This window comes from Staurois parvus, unplaced genomic scaffold, assembly GCF_062004578.1.
Source record: "Staurois parvus isolate SC_StPar_1 unplaced genomic scaffold, SC_StPar_1.0 ptg000126l, whole genome shotgun sequence".
NCBI lineage: Eukaryota > Metazoa > Chordata > Amphibia > Anura > Ranidae > Staurois > Staurois parvus.
Window position 1 is genome coordinate 5,115,135 of NW_028317922.1, and position 15,162 is coordinate 5,130,296.

The 15,162-nt window shown below is 41.5% G+C and overlaps 1 protein-coding gene across 1 annotated transcript; it reads left to right on the top strand.

Annotated features, from left to right (window-relative positions):
* Positions 1-9,836: 9,836 nt before the first annotated feature.
* Positions 9,837-13,989, top strand: LOC149467035 (G protein-coupled receptor 55-like). Its single transcript, XM_089672390.1, has one exon. It carries the CDS (start codon positions 9,837-9,839, stop codon positions 10,761-10,763), a length of 927 nt encoding a protein of 308 aa, XP_089528516.1. The 3' UTR covers positions 10,764-13,989.
* Positions 13,990-15,162: the final 1,173 nt, after the last annotated feature.

Sequence of the window (15,162 nt, forward strand, 5' to 3'; positions counted from 1 at the left end):
TCTGATATAGAAACATGTTGCCTTCCAACACCCCTGCAGTGCAGATAGCATCTCCTCTCCCTCAGGCTGAGCTACAAGGGAATCAAATCACAGTGACTGCACCCAACACCCCCTTCCTTCCACCACTCTATTTTCTGCTCCCCCTGTGTGTCCCCCGCAGCACTTCAGGCTCTCCTCCTCTCCCTCCTGCTGGTTGCAACTGCTGCAGGGTACAGGAGCAGAGAATCAGATTCAGGATGGAGAGCGGGGAGAAGTAAATATGTTATATTTACCGGCCCCTTCCTTTCCTGAATGAAGACACTGAGCAGTTGGTACCAATCACTGCTGTGTTCATTCATACCTGAAGCATTATAAACTGTGTTTACTATGCTTCAGTTTGTGAATTAACAGGAAGTCGTTCAGCACAGAGCATGTCCCATTCATTCACCGTTGAATGCAACCATGTGTAATTCATGCAGTTACAGTGCTGCAAGCTTTCATAGGTTATGAGAGAAGTGCAGGTTTAAAAAAAACAAACATTCATACTCATCTATGTGGATGCAGCATCGATCCAATGCTGCATCTGTCCCCTGCCGCCTGAACATTGAGAAGAGAACGGTGACTGTCAGTCATCAGCTCTTTGCTGTGCCCCTCCAACAGACACTGGAGCACTGGGTTGTGGAGGGGAGCAGTTGGCTCTTGGCTCTCAGCAGTGCACTTAAATGATGAGCCGGCTGCCCATCAGACATCTTGGTGGATAACGACATTATTGTCAGGATCCCTGCAGAGCATGGACCAGCGGGCTTTAGAGCACTGTCAGCTGAAGCTGCATCACAGGAGTGCAGAACTTAGTGCACTCCTATGACCCTCAGGAGAAGTATGACCAAAAGAGCTTTGGCGTTACTTCTCCTTTAAACAGGCAGTGAGGAGGTGGGCCAATCTTTGTGGTGAAGGAGGAGGTGGTAGGTTTTCTTTAACTGCAGTCGAGATTAGTGAGGTCAACGTCTTCACTGTCTGGCAGGGGTGCCTGGATCACAAGGCTGGATGAACAGTATTAGAAATAGTTTGGCAGCTCTTTGTATTTTTATGTGCATGATTGCGGGCCTGGGAGCTATTGTGGGAACAATCATTGATGCAGGTAATACTGGAGGATCTGCTGCAGAAGGATTAACTATCTGAGGTCCAGTTTGGTGGTATGCTGATTGCCCATGGGACATGACAATGTGTTGTTTGGCCTGCGTTCTCAGGCCTTAACCTCTGTTAAGCAGGCTAAGTGCTCAATATATGGGGATGTCTCTTTGCTGGATTGGACTGTCTCTTTCCTAAATATATGAGGATGTCTCTTTGTTGGATTGGCCTGTCTCTTTGAAAAGGTTGTGCAGTTAGTGTTAGTGTAGGGTCATGGTTAAAATAGTCTACCTTGCTGTAATGGCAGGCTTCATATTTGTTGGCCAAAATATAATCCCTTACTGCTATATCTTGAAAGCACTGATGACTTGGAACACACTTTTCATTTTCATATATTATGTTGTAAGAGTGTTAAAATTAAAGTATCCTTATTGTGAAACTATTACACAAAAATAAAGTGAATATATTACCAGTGACATAAAATATCATGTGCATAAACAATATATTCAATCCTAATAATCATTCAATATATTACCATATAAATGTGAATCAAAAATACAAAAAAAATCCGTGAATGATCAAAGTCCATGCAAGTGAAACTGTGTTAAAAAGGTGATCTTCTCTCTGGTGAATAAATCCTCAAATCCACACAATGACCCACACAGGGCCAAAAGGCTAATAATCTCCTCTGTACCAGAGCCTCATAAATATACTCCTCATCCAGGGACCACAAGGTAAATGGAGACTCCTCCCCCAGTGTATCTATTCCGCTCCACCTCCACTCAATGGCCTCCAGTGGTGTATTTTGGTTTTGTGCTGCCCTAGGCAAGAATGAAATCGGGCACCATCTTCTTTCCAATCAGCTTTCAGAGCTCTCCTCATTGAGCTCTGCAGAGTGTAACTGCATCTTTCTGAACTCTCAAACAAGCTTTAAAAATTCTGGACTTTGAGCAGATGTGGAGAAGAGAATACATCAGATAAACAGGTACAACTTATGTAGGAGGAGTTGTTTCATCTTTGTGTATGTATCACCGGAGGCCAGTCACTTCACTGGGTATATGTAAGGGTTTTCAACCACTTTAAATATGGGGAAACAGAGATCATAAATTATGTGTAAAATTTTAGGAACCATGATCTTGAACATCTCCAAGCACTGCATGAAAAATTGCACCCATCATTCTGGAAAGAACATTCAATAACAGTGCATGAGCGAATTAAATAGGAGGTCCATGTCCAATGGTGTTTTATTGGGAGCCTCGAATACCTGTCCTTTTGCTCTCAGCTGCCTCTCAATAGTGCCATAACCTTTATGATCCACTCATCAGATTTAATCTATCAGACCCTATTACTGCAGGCAGTTAAGTAGATGACTTTTGAATTGTACGTATCTGTACTTTCACACAATCCTTTCTTTTGAGAACAAAACCTTATGTATACTATAGCATGCTCATGAACATCATTTGTAAAACTGTCCTAATTTGGCGTTTTTGTGCTCCCGCGGTTCTCAAGAACGAGTTTGGATGTCAAAATTCTGCTTTCATAACTACAAATCTTTGTTGAGATCAGCAAATCTACAACATCTTTGCATGAGGTTTGGTGCAATATGAGGAACAGGGCATTTCACTCAAAAACCGATTTAACACATAAAATTGTTAGCTTGAATACACAGCGGTTCCTTATATACAGGGGAAGTGGCTTCATCTGATGAAATAAGATACATTGTACTCTCTTATAACATTTCATCTGCTTACACTGCCTTCCTTAGAGCCGGTATATGTAAGAAACTATATGTTTGACTGAAGTCTCTTAAAGGCATTCATGTAAGTATATTGTTGCTTTAAAAAAAATATATATAGTTAAGCAGCTAGCTAGATACATTTATTGTTTTATGATGGACTTTATTGCTGCCCTAGAATGATAGAAATCAAGCAATGTAAGAATCTTTTTCTGACTAATTGTGTAGGCTGTTTACATATCTGTGTTCTCAACTAACCTAAAGAATAGTGGTGCTTAATTTGTGGTTACCTTTTTCTACTTTTAGGCTCTATGCACACTGGGTGTTTTAATAACGCTGGTAGCATTAGCTGTGTAAAGTCAAGTTAAAAACGTACATCTTTCAGCATTTTTTCAATCATTTTTGCATTAGTAGTTTTTAGCATTTTGCTGCGTTTTGCTGTGTTTTTCCACGTTTGCATTTTTAATTTAAGAAAAAATTTTTTTTTGCTCAAGAAAAAGAACCAAAAAGGCTGGTTTGCCGTGTTTTACCACATTTTGCTGCATTTTACTGCATTTTTCAGCATTAGAGCATTTTTACAGCTAAAACAGTCGTCTAGAAACCCACTAGTTCTGGGATTTTTTTTACAGACAAAAAACGCGCCTGCCAAAAAACGCTGATTACAGTCTATGTGTGCATGGACACATAGGATGACATGCTGGGGAGTTTACTGGCTGTAGAAAAAAATGTCAAAAACAGCAGCTGTAAAAACGTCCAGTGTGCATGAGGGCTCAAACAAGTTCATCAGTACTGCAGCTGGAGAGCCTTGACAAATAAAGCAGTGTATCAGCATGTGAGATACCTTCCCAGTTTAATTACTGGTTTCATCTCTATTGTACTTAGGTTAGCTAATCTTACTTGATTCTATTACCAAAAAGCTAAGAAATACCCAAAATTTAAAAAAAGGAAAAACAGTATCGACACAGCAACAGAACCTGCCATAGATATACACAAATAACAAAAGTAGTTCTAAAAAAGATTGTTCCGTCTGTTTAAATTGCAGTGAATGCAGGTAAGCTTGCACTCCACTCTCCCTAACCACGCAAACTGCAATGGACTGCAAAGTATCAATTGCAAACATACAAATATATATATATATATATATATATATATATATATATATACAAAACTGGGGTTTATGGGCACTCATGGGTCTTGCAGAGGAGGAAGATATAAACAGCAGTGTTTTTATTGTCAACATTTCGATGAAGCGCAAGATGGACCGAGGTTCATTGAAATGTTGACAATAAAAACACTGCTGTTTAGATCTTCCTCCTCTGCAAGATCCATGAGTAGGAACGACTGCTCTGGTGAGGAGGGGGGGTAAGGATACAAGCAGGGGTAGGCAGATATTGGTGGGGCAATCTGGCACAAAGACCATGGTTCCTGAACGGTATGTTGTTTACCAGGCCTCAGGTTCGGCATATTGTGGTTCAGATGGACAAATTGCAGGGTGAGACTGAATAGGACCCAGCTGTCATGGTGCATATTGGGACCAAAGCCAAAGTTAGAGGAAGGTGAAGCTTCCTAAAAATGATTTATGGGACCTAGGTTTTCTATTGAAGAGAAGACCTCCAAGGTGGTATTCTCAAAAACACGGCCTGTACCTCGAGCCACACCAGAGAGTCAGCAGGAGCTAAGAGAACTGGTGCAGAAAAGAGGGTTTCGGGTTCCTGGATAACTGGGCTGACTGAGATTTCCTGCACCGCTCCTGTGGGAACACGGGCTATGACAAGCCTGGGTTCACACAGGAGCAGTGGAGAAACCACATGAGATTTGGGCAGGAATCGCATTCCTTTTCAAATCACGTTATTCTTTGCGGTGCAATTTGCGTCCATTAATGCAAATCGCACCGCAAAGTATCGGTACTCGGTTTTAGCGAGTACTTGACCAAAAGTATCGGAACTCAGTATTGGTACATCCCTAGTGGATACTCCGACTAGAACTAATGCATTGCTAGATCTAATAATCACAAATAACAGATCTGGTCGCAGATATGGAGAGACGGGATAACCTGGGAACCAGTGATCAAAGAATAATTACATTCAGCATAAACAATAGGAAAAAGAGACACAGGGGTAGTACAAGAACACTACAATTCAAAACGTTTCTAAATTAAGCTCAATACTACAATATATTAAATGGTGCCAAATCCTAGAAACACTGAACACTGGGAGTACTTTTGGAACATTTTACATAAATGCATTATCCAGTGTATTCCAACGAGCAACAAATATAAAGGAGCTAAGATTAAACCTGAGTGGCTAAACTTTAAAGTGTTACTAAACCCATAACAGTAAAATCAGTCTGAATATGCAGTAAAGCAAGCTTGTAATACTCATTGAGGAACCTAAGCGGTTAATCCTCTGCATTATTTAAAAAGATTGTTTGATCCTTTCTTCTCTGTTCCTCCCTTTTTTCAAGTGACCGCCTCTTATCTCCAGACTGAACTGTAGGCATGCACATGCTCAGTTTGGTGTGTATTGCTAGAGAGGTTGTTTTATTTTCTTGGGAGAGTGCATGTGATTAGCACAGGGCCAATCAGCACTATCCAGACAGAGGTCAGGGGATTTCCATCTTCCTAGAGCAGAAAAAACTCCTCCTACAAGCTTTAACTACTGGTGAGCTGGACACTGATAGTCACAAGATTGCTCTAACTGCTGATGAGAAAAGGTATTTAGCAGTTTATATTTACTAAAATAATTGCACTTCCATGTTCTGTGTACTGTGGGAGATCAGATATAGTGAATGCAGGGTCCTGGGTTTAGTAACACTTTAAGGTATAAAACACATATCAAAGAAAAAAAAATTGCCTTTAAGAAGTATAAGACAGAGGGGTCAGTGTCAGCATCCCAATACTACAAGGAATGCAATAAGAAGTGTAAGCATGTAATCAGGGTGGCTAAAATAGACTACGAGAGGCACACAGCGGAGGAGACTAAAATAAATCCTAAGAAATTTTTTAAATATATTAACAATAAAGAGCCAGAGCATATTAGCCTCACAAAGGATGATGAAGGGAAGTTGGTTACAAATGACAAGAAGATAACTGTACTAAATGCATTCTTCTCCTCAGTTTTCGCAAAGGAAAAGGAGGGATATAGTAATCACGACTGTATCATTAGTAACGCATCACAGAATGTAAACTTGTGGATAACAGAAGCCGGTGTCCGAAAAAGACTAGAAAAGCTTAACACAAAAAAATCAACAGGACCAGATGGCTTACACCTGAGAGTCCTCAAAGAACTCAGTCAGGTTATAACTAGACAGCTTTACCTATTTTTTATGGGGAGTATACTGACAGGAACGGTACCAGCTGATTGGCAAAGGGCCAACATGATACCAATATTCAAAAAAGGGCAAAGATATATTTCGGGAAACTACAGGCCAGTCAGTCTAACATCAATAGTATGTAAACTATTGAAGGGGGTGATAAGGGACTATATCCAAGATTTTGCTAATGAAAACAGTATCATTAGTAGTAATCAGCATGGATTTATGAAAGGTCGTTCTTCCCAAACCAGTCTGTTAACATTAAACGAGGAAGTGAGCTGCCATTTAGATAAAGGGAGGCCAGTGGATGTGGTGTATCTGGATTTTGCAAACACATTTCCACAGTCCCCCGTAAATGCTTCATTTACAAACTGAGGTCCATAGGCATGGACCATAGGGTTTGTACATAGATAGAAAACTGATTACAGGGGCGTGTCCAAAGGGTGGTGATAAATATTGAGTACTCAGACTGGTCTGGAGTGGTAAGTAGAGTACCCCAAGGCTCTGCCTTGGTACCAATTCTGTTTAATTTAATCATAAGTGATATAGAGATTGGTATAAATAGCTCTATCTCAGTGTTTGCTGATGTTACAAAGCTAGGTATGGCAATAATTTCACAACAGGATATAGATACCTTACAAGCAGACCTCTATAAAAATACAGGGGTGGGAAAATACATGGCAAACGAGGTTTAATGTTGAAATACTTAAAGTAGTGCATTTGGCTAAAACCATGAACATAAGTTACTTGCTAGGGGGAGAGCCTCTGGAGGAATCCAGAATGGAAAAAGATCAGGGGGACCTTGTAAATGATAGACTCGATGCAATGCCAAGCTGCAGCAAGCAAAGCTAGTAGAATACTAGCATGCATTAAAAAGGGGATTTACTTAAGAGATAAAACAATCTTGCCACTTTATAAAACTCTGGTACGGTCACATCTGGAGTATGCCATCCAGTTCTGGTCACCAGCCCTCAGGAAGGATGTGCTGGAACTGCAGAGATTCTAGAGAAGGGCAACAAAGTTAATAAGGGAAATGGAGGACCTCAGTTAAAAGAAATGATTACAAACATTAAACGCTTTCTCACCGGAGAAGAGACCCTTGAAAGGAGGTATGATAGCAAAATACCTCAATGGTGAATCTAGCATAGGGAATAAACTATTCAGTCTCAGGGAGTATAAGAAGACACAGGGCCATTTAGTGAAATTGGAGAAGCAATTTAACCTTACACTGCATAGAGGGTTTTTTCAGTGTCAGAGCGGTAAGGATGTAGAATTCCCTTCCACAATCGGTGGAGTCAGCGTGAAGTATTGATAGTTTTATAAAACTTTTGGATGAGCATCTTGGTAAACACAGTATACAGAGATATGGGAAATAATTTTTTTCCCCCATGGACACACCCCCCCACACGGGTTGAACAGGATGGACTGATGTCTTTATTCAACCTTACCAACAATGTAACTATTTACTATGAGTTCCTCTAAACCAGTTTTGGATTTATATGGATTTCTATGTGGGTGAGCACCTGGGCATTTACTTCTAACCTAGAATGTTGTGGCGACCCTTGTAACTTCTGTATACAGGTGAAACTCGAAAAATTAGAATATGGTGCAAAAGTTCATTTATTTCAGAAATGCAACTTAAAAGGTGAAACTAATATATGAGATAGACTCATTACATTCAAAGCAAGATAGTTCAAGCCGTGATTTGTCATAATTGTGATGATTATGGCTTACAGCTCATGAAAACCCCAAATCCACAATCTCAGAAAATTAGAATATTACATGCAATCAATAAAACAAGGATCGCACATAGAACAATATCGGACCTCTGACAAGTATAAGCATGCATATGTACTCAGTACTTGGTTTGGGCCCCTTTTGCAGCAATTACTGCCTCAATGCAGCGTGGCATGGAAGCTATCAGCCTGTGGCACTGCTGAGGTGTTATGGAAGACCAGGATGCTTCAATAGCGGCCTTCAGCTCTTCTGCATTGTTCGGTCTCATGTCTCTCATCTTTCTCTTGGCAATGCCCCATAGATTCTCTATGGGGTTCAGGTCAGGCGAGTTTGCTTGCCAATCAAGCACAGTAATCCCACGGTCATTGAACCAGGTTTTGGTGCTTTTGGCAGTGTGGGCAGGTGCCAAGTCCTGCTGCAAAATGAAGTCAGCATCCCCATAAAGCTCGTCTGCGGAAGGAAGCATGAAGTGCTCCAAAATCTCCTGGTAGACGGCTGCGTTGACCCTGGACTTAATGAAGCACAGTGGACCAACACCAGCAGATGACATGGCTCCCCAAATCAACACAGACTGTGGAAACTTCACACTGGCCTTCAAGCATCTTGCAGTGTGTTCCTCTCCATTCTTCCTCCATACTCTGGGTCCTTGGTTTCCAAATGAGATGCAAAAGTTGCTCTCATTAAAAAAGAGGACTTTGGATCACTGAGCAACAGACCAGGTCTGTTTTTCTTTAGCCCAGGTAAGACGCTCCTGACGTTGTTTGTTGCTCAGGAGTGGCTTGACAAGAGGAATACGACATTTGAACCCCACGTCCAGGATGTGTGTGTGGTGGCTCTTGATGCACTGACTCCAGCCTCCGTCCACTCCTTGTGAAAATCCCCAACACTTTTGAATGGCCTTTTCCTGACAATCCTCTTCAGGCTGTGGTCATCCCTGCTGCTTGTGCACCTTTTTCTTCCACACTTTTCCCTTCCACATAACTTTCTATTAATGTGCTTTAATACAGCACTTTGGGAACATCCAACTTCTTTTGCAATTACCTTTTGAGGCTTTCCCTCCTTATGGAGGGTGTCAATCATGGTTTTCTGCACAACTGTCAGGTCAGCACTTTTCCCTACTGAACCAGACTGAGAGACCATTTAAAGGCTCAGGAACCCTTTGCAGGTGTTATGGCTTAATTAGCTGATTAGAGTGGGACACTTTGAGCCGAGAATATTGCACCTTTTCACAATATTCTATTTTTCTCAGATTGTGGATTTGGGGTTTTCATGAGCTGTAAGCCATAATCATCACAATTATGACAAATCACAGCTTTCACCTGTATATTATGCTGGGAATGCAGCTTTTTATAGTAGCAACTTTACTGCGAGTCAACATTGGCCGAAGGCTTGCATCTGACCAGAGGTGAGAAATTTGTCAGAAAGTTATCGTAAATTCCAGATCTTCCTCGAACACCAAATGTATGGTGTGAACGTACACTGTAACCAGATGATCTGCTCTTACCTACTTGTTAGCAATGGAAGGACTGTACTGTATATCTTGTTATAAAATGGTAAGTATGGTATGACAAAGGAGATAAATATTGCACAAGAAGCATTCTGCAAGAGCAGGGCAAATAGGGTCAATGTATTTTGATAAAATTCTCTGAGCAGGTTGGTGAACTAGCTAGTGTTAGGATATATTTCTCTGAACGATGACTCTATTTAGAAAAACCTTTAAATGCTGATAGGATTATGGTAAGTCACAGGTCACACAATTAGTGTATTTAGTTGAGAGACCATTTGGAAATAAAGTTTTAGATTTGCCCCTAGAAATTAAGATAATATATTTAATGTTAATCTTTGATATAGATGTCTCCAGTTAAAAATGTAACAAAAAAGATAGCAGGAATTATGCAGTGAGAAAAGTAAAAAAAATGTTAAATTGTCTTGTGTTAACAGAATAATGAACGTGAGCTGTTCTAATGAGAACATTACTTCAATACTACGCCCTATTCAATTGGTGACCTATATTCCCACATTCATTTTGGGCTTCACGCTGAACTCATTCGCTTTGTGGATCTTCTGTTGTTCCATGAAAAAATATACAGAAGCTTCGGTATACTTGGTGAATCTGGCAATCCTGGATTTCTTTCTTGTTCTGTCTTTACCCTCAAAAATACACTTTTCCCAAGATGAAAACAAGGTGAGCAGTCATCTGTGTGGCTTCTTAGAATCCCTCTACTTTACGAATATCTATGGCAGCATCTACACAATTACATTCATCAGCTTGGACAGATACATAGCCATTATGCATCCTTTCTGGGCAAGGGTTCTACGCTCACCCAAAAAGTCTATAATAATATGTGTCCTTATATGGGTCTTTGTGTGGAGTGTTTCCTTATTCACATTTTTTAACAAACAAAAATCGGAATTGGTCAAATGTTTTCATAAAATGCCTGACAACATCTGGAGTCCTAACTTAATAATACCTCTGGAAATGTTTGGATTTGTGATTCCTATGACCATCATGTTGTATTGTTCCATTCAGATCATCAGGACACTACGGGTTCCCGGATCTTCCTCAGTAGAGTCTGAAGAGACCAAGGCTGTTATTGTACGAATAATCATCTGTAATCTGGTGGTGTTTGTGATTTGCTTCAGTTTTACTCATATTGGCATCTTCTTGCAGTTTCTGGTTCAAAGACAGATCATTTCAGACTGCACAGTGAGAAAACACATCAGCATATTTCTGCAGGTGGCACTCTGTATATCTAACATTAACTGCTGCCTTGATGCCCTTTGCTACTATTTTTCAGTGAAGGAATTCCGTGCCAAACTTAAGTATAAGCCAAGTGTGACACAGGTGGAAAATGTGAACACGTCTGTCTAGACTAAGGTGTAAGGTGATACCAATCACATTTGATACAATAACATACAAAAGCAATGGCATTTCATCTAAGCTATACTGGAAGATAATGAATGAATTGGACCTTGGAAATTACAGTGATATTTCATATACAATTCTCTGTTTTATCAAACAGCATGTTACAAAAGATAGTGAATGACCTTAACACCCCGGTCACATTGGGTGCAACTTGGCATGCGATTTGCATGCTATGCAACTTACAAATTGCATGCCAAGTCCGCAATTACAGCGGTCATACTGGTGTGTTTCCGACTTGGTCGGAGCCGCACCGATTTCTAAAGTAGCACATGTTCTACTTTTGGTGCAATTTGCATAGACACCTGTGTTAGATGTCTTGCAAATTGCACCTGAAATCGGCATGTCCCCCGACTTTGAGATCGTGCGACTTCACTGTAAGTCACACGATTTCAAAGTCAGGCTTGATGTGACCGGGGTGTAATGCCACCAATCCACCTGGCCTTTAAACCATTTCTGCCAGGTTTGCGCTACGGGGGTTGTGAAAAGGATTTGTAATCTCAATTGTTTCATCTGTCATGGTTCATGAAATGTTTGTCCCTTTTTCCTTTATCACTTCTTTCCCCTGTACAGGTATGACTGTTTATGTAATATACTTTGTATAATCATGAATTTATTGTACTCACAGGGTGGGTGCCTCCTTTGTCATCTCTGGGGACCGCTGGTTCATCACCTGGCGTACCTGGGCTCCCCTGGTCATTGATTGGGGGGGTGGGGAACATTCGTTTCCTGGCTGTGGTGTTGGGCGTCTGCACTGGGCCCTCTCTCCACTACGGTGTTTTCACCCTTGGCTTCTGTGTGGATGGGTTTGGCCTGCTGCTCTAATCTCTTGTGGAGGCCGCGACCAGTCAGGCATGCCTTTGTTCATGTGGTGTCGCGCCGCACATGTGTGTGACATTATCACATTTTGCAAGTGACGTCATTGCACTGGCATGCAGGGTGGCACTTCACACACATCGGGCAGGGGGACCGCTATTGACGGCCATGTAGCTACTCTTATCCAGTGGAGCATCCTCAGCATTAAATACGCCATTCTTATTTGGCGCCAATTGTTGGTGAACACCCATTCGTTTATGAGCATTATGCTGCCACTATTTAAACCAGCCATTCTATGTATTTGGCCTCTTTCTGGATGAACTCGGCCTGGCCCTACAAGATAGCACAATACTAACGGTGGTGAACGTTGATTTTGGCTAACCCATTTGCAGAATTTCTACATCAATCTTTTTCCCTGGGCCACACATGATTTAGTCCTTTTGAGGAGACTAGTAATTATTGGAACCCCCCCCCCCATCTTATTTAATTTTAGTATACTTCATAGATTTTTTATTTTTCCATTTATTGGCTGTTGTAGTGTGGTCCTTGCTGATTGGCGGTATACTGAAAACAATATCTAATGCAGTGTAATCTGTAAGTGCATGAGCAATTAGTCATTTTTGCATATCTTGAATTTTATACTTTTATCATGTTATATATATCTATTTGATGTTTTGTTATGTTATAAACTTGACCTATTTATTCCCTGAAGAAGGAAACATGATTTCCAAAACTCCGAGACAGCCCACTAGACAGTTGATGTATTACAGACTTATCAGGTCAGGTTATATGTATACTGTCAGGGGTGTATCTGCCGCGAGGCAAACAAGGCTTTTACCTTGGATGGCATTTTACAGGGGGGCGGTGCCGCAGAAGGGACACTGTGTGTGTCAGTGGCAGGGACTCCATGGGTGGGGGTACAACCAAGCCAAGCCGGCACACAAGTAGAGTCACCTGGACCAAGAGACCGGCTGCAGAGGACCCCCGGCTCTTTTGCAGCTGCCGCTGGAGATCCTGGGGGAGATGGGAAACAGACACCCCTCCTGGAGTGATCCTGACACCATCTGGAGGAGCTGCTGCTGGACAGGAAAGAGCTTGGAGGACTGGTGCTTCCCCACTCCTGTCTCACTGTCCCCCCGACACACTGCCCCCCTTTCTGTCACACTTCCCTCCCCCATCTCATTGCCCCTCATTCTTCATTCTGCCCCCTGTCATGATGCCCCCATCTGTCACCCTGCCCCACACCTGTTCCACTGCCCTCTCCTTTCCTGCTGCCCCACACCTGTTCCGCTTCCCCCCTGCTGTCCCCCACATGTCCCACTAACCCCCATCTGTCCCACTGCCCCTCACCTGTCCCGCTGCACTCCTCCTGTCCTGCTGCTCCCTCTCCTATCCCGCTGCTTCCTCTTGTCCCGTGCCCCCCGTCACGCTGCCCTCCACCTGTCCCCCTACCTCCCCACCCATCATGCTGTCCCCTGTCATGCTGTCCCCCACCATGCTGCTCTCCATCACGCTGCCCCCCATCATGCTGCCCTTCCCCTGCCACGCTGCCCCCTTCTTGTCCTGCTGCCCCCCTACCTGTCCAAATGGCCTACTCCTGCCCAGATGCCACCCGTCATGCTGCCCCCTACTGTCCCACTGCCCCCCATGTCACACTGCCCTCCATCATGCACCTGTCCTGTCCTGAAGAGGTGGATCTAAAACAGGAAGGGGTAGGACAAATTTAGATGGGAGGGTGCCCGATTTTAGTCTTGCCTAGGGCAGCACAAAAGCAAAATACACCACTGTATACTGTACAATGTTATTCATTCTTGAGTTATGAATTGCTGTACAGCAGTTTGATCTTATTGAATTAGTTTATTCTTCTTACCAAGAAACAATTGAGTACTGTCTGTGATACTTTTTTATTTGCACTAACATACAATTTTGAGGACAAGCTTTCGGGGTATGTCTAAAAAAAGTATCACGGACAGTACTCAATTGTTTCTGTCGCAAATGCACTAATACAGCTACAATCACCTCAAACAAAATGGAAGATTCTTCTTACCAAAAAATGTTTGTAATAAAAATGTATTGTTTTATACTGTTACACACACATTTTTGCCATACAAAGTCCCAGGGGGGCTATCTGTATATCTTTTTGATCTTCATTTTGACAAAAAAGACTTAATGCTATACCTGCTATCAATTTTTTTAGGTTTTCTGTTTTTCTTAACCATTTTAAGACCAGGCCTATTCTGATACTTAATACAAGAACAGCGAGCGCTCAAGACTCTGATGAGGTCAGCAGCAAATGCACCAAAAAGGAACCCAAGACCTTATATAAACCATAAATAAAAATTGGTGCAACGCTGAAAAAATTAATATATAAAAGTGCAATATTCAAAATATTATTAATATGAAGATATTAAATGCAAGTGATAACACAGGAGTGAATGAAGCGCTGCAATTAAACAAGTGCAGCTGTGAAAGTCATAAAACAAAGAAAGAGTTCATATGATGGTGAGGGTCTGACAAACACCGGTCAGGGTTTGCCTGGCTTTTGATAACGTGCGTGCGCACGAAACACGTCAAGGTGGAGCCTACACCTCACGAAGGTCCGGTGGCCATCTTAGAGAGTGGCTGAGCTAAACGATTTCCAGGACTCCAGCTGGAGAACGGTTACAGAGCAGTCTCAGATCCAGAGGAGGGAGTCTCTTCCTATGCTGTCTGTCTGGTCCACTTAAAGGGGGCTTCCTGCAGATCCTTGGTCACTATATGATTCAACACATTGCGTTTTTACTATGTGCATCTGGTGAGTGCGCATTTGTATCAATTCCCTGCACGGATTAAAGTCACATGGTATAATTTGATACCACCTGTGCAACAGGATTCATGTGCAGCACAATTTTCTGACCGGTGTTTCTCAGACCCTCACCATCATATGAACACTTTCTTTGTTTTATGACTTTCACAGCCGCACTTGTTTAATTGCGCTCATTGCAGCTCATCATTCACTCCTGTGTTATCACTTGCATTTAATATCTTTATATTAATAATATTTTGAATATTGCACTTTTATATATTCATTTTTTTCAGCACTGCACCAATTTTTATGTATGATACTATTCTGATACTTCTCACATATATGTCAAAATCAGCATTTTGCTTAAAGCACGCTCCCTTTTTTCTTTCCTCTACTTTTCTCTCCTTTTTTTCTATTTTTATTTTATAAGCAACCCAGAAACTTGCATTGTTATTACTGGGCATTTAGGTATTTCAATTATGTTTTGTATTTATTTATTTTTTTTAAGCAGAGGCAATAAAGCATAAAATAGTGGATGTTGCAATTTTTTAATGCCATGAGGTATTTGCGCAAATTTTTTGGAAAAAATACACTTTAATGAATTTTAGCGTACACAAACACAATATAATACCCCTTTTTAAAAATGTTATTATTGTACTTTTTTTATCAACATTATTGCTATCACAAGGAATGAACGACATTCCTTGTATTTGCATGGGCAGGGACCAGTACTCTTTACTGAGAGAT

Coding starts and splice junctions, on each gene's coding strand:
- LOC149467035 (XM_089672390.1), top strand. CDS start 9,837: ATGAACGTGAGCTGTTCTAATGAGAACATTACTTCAATACTACGCCCT.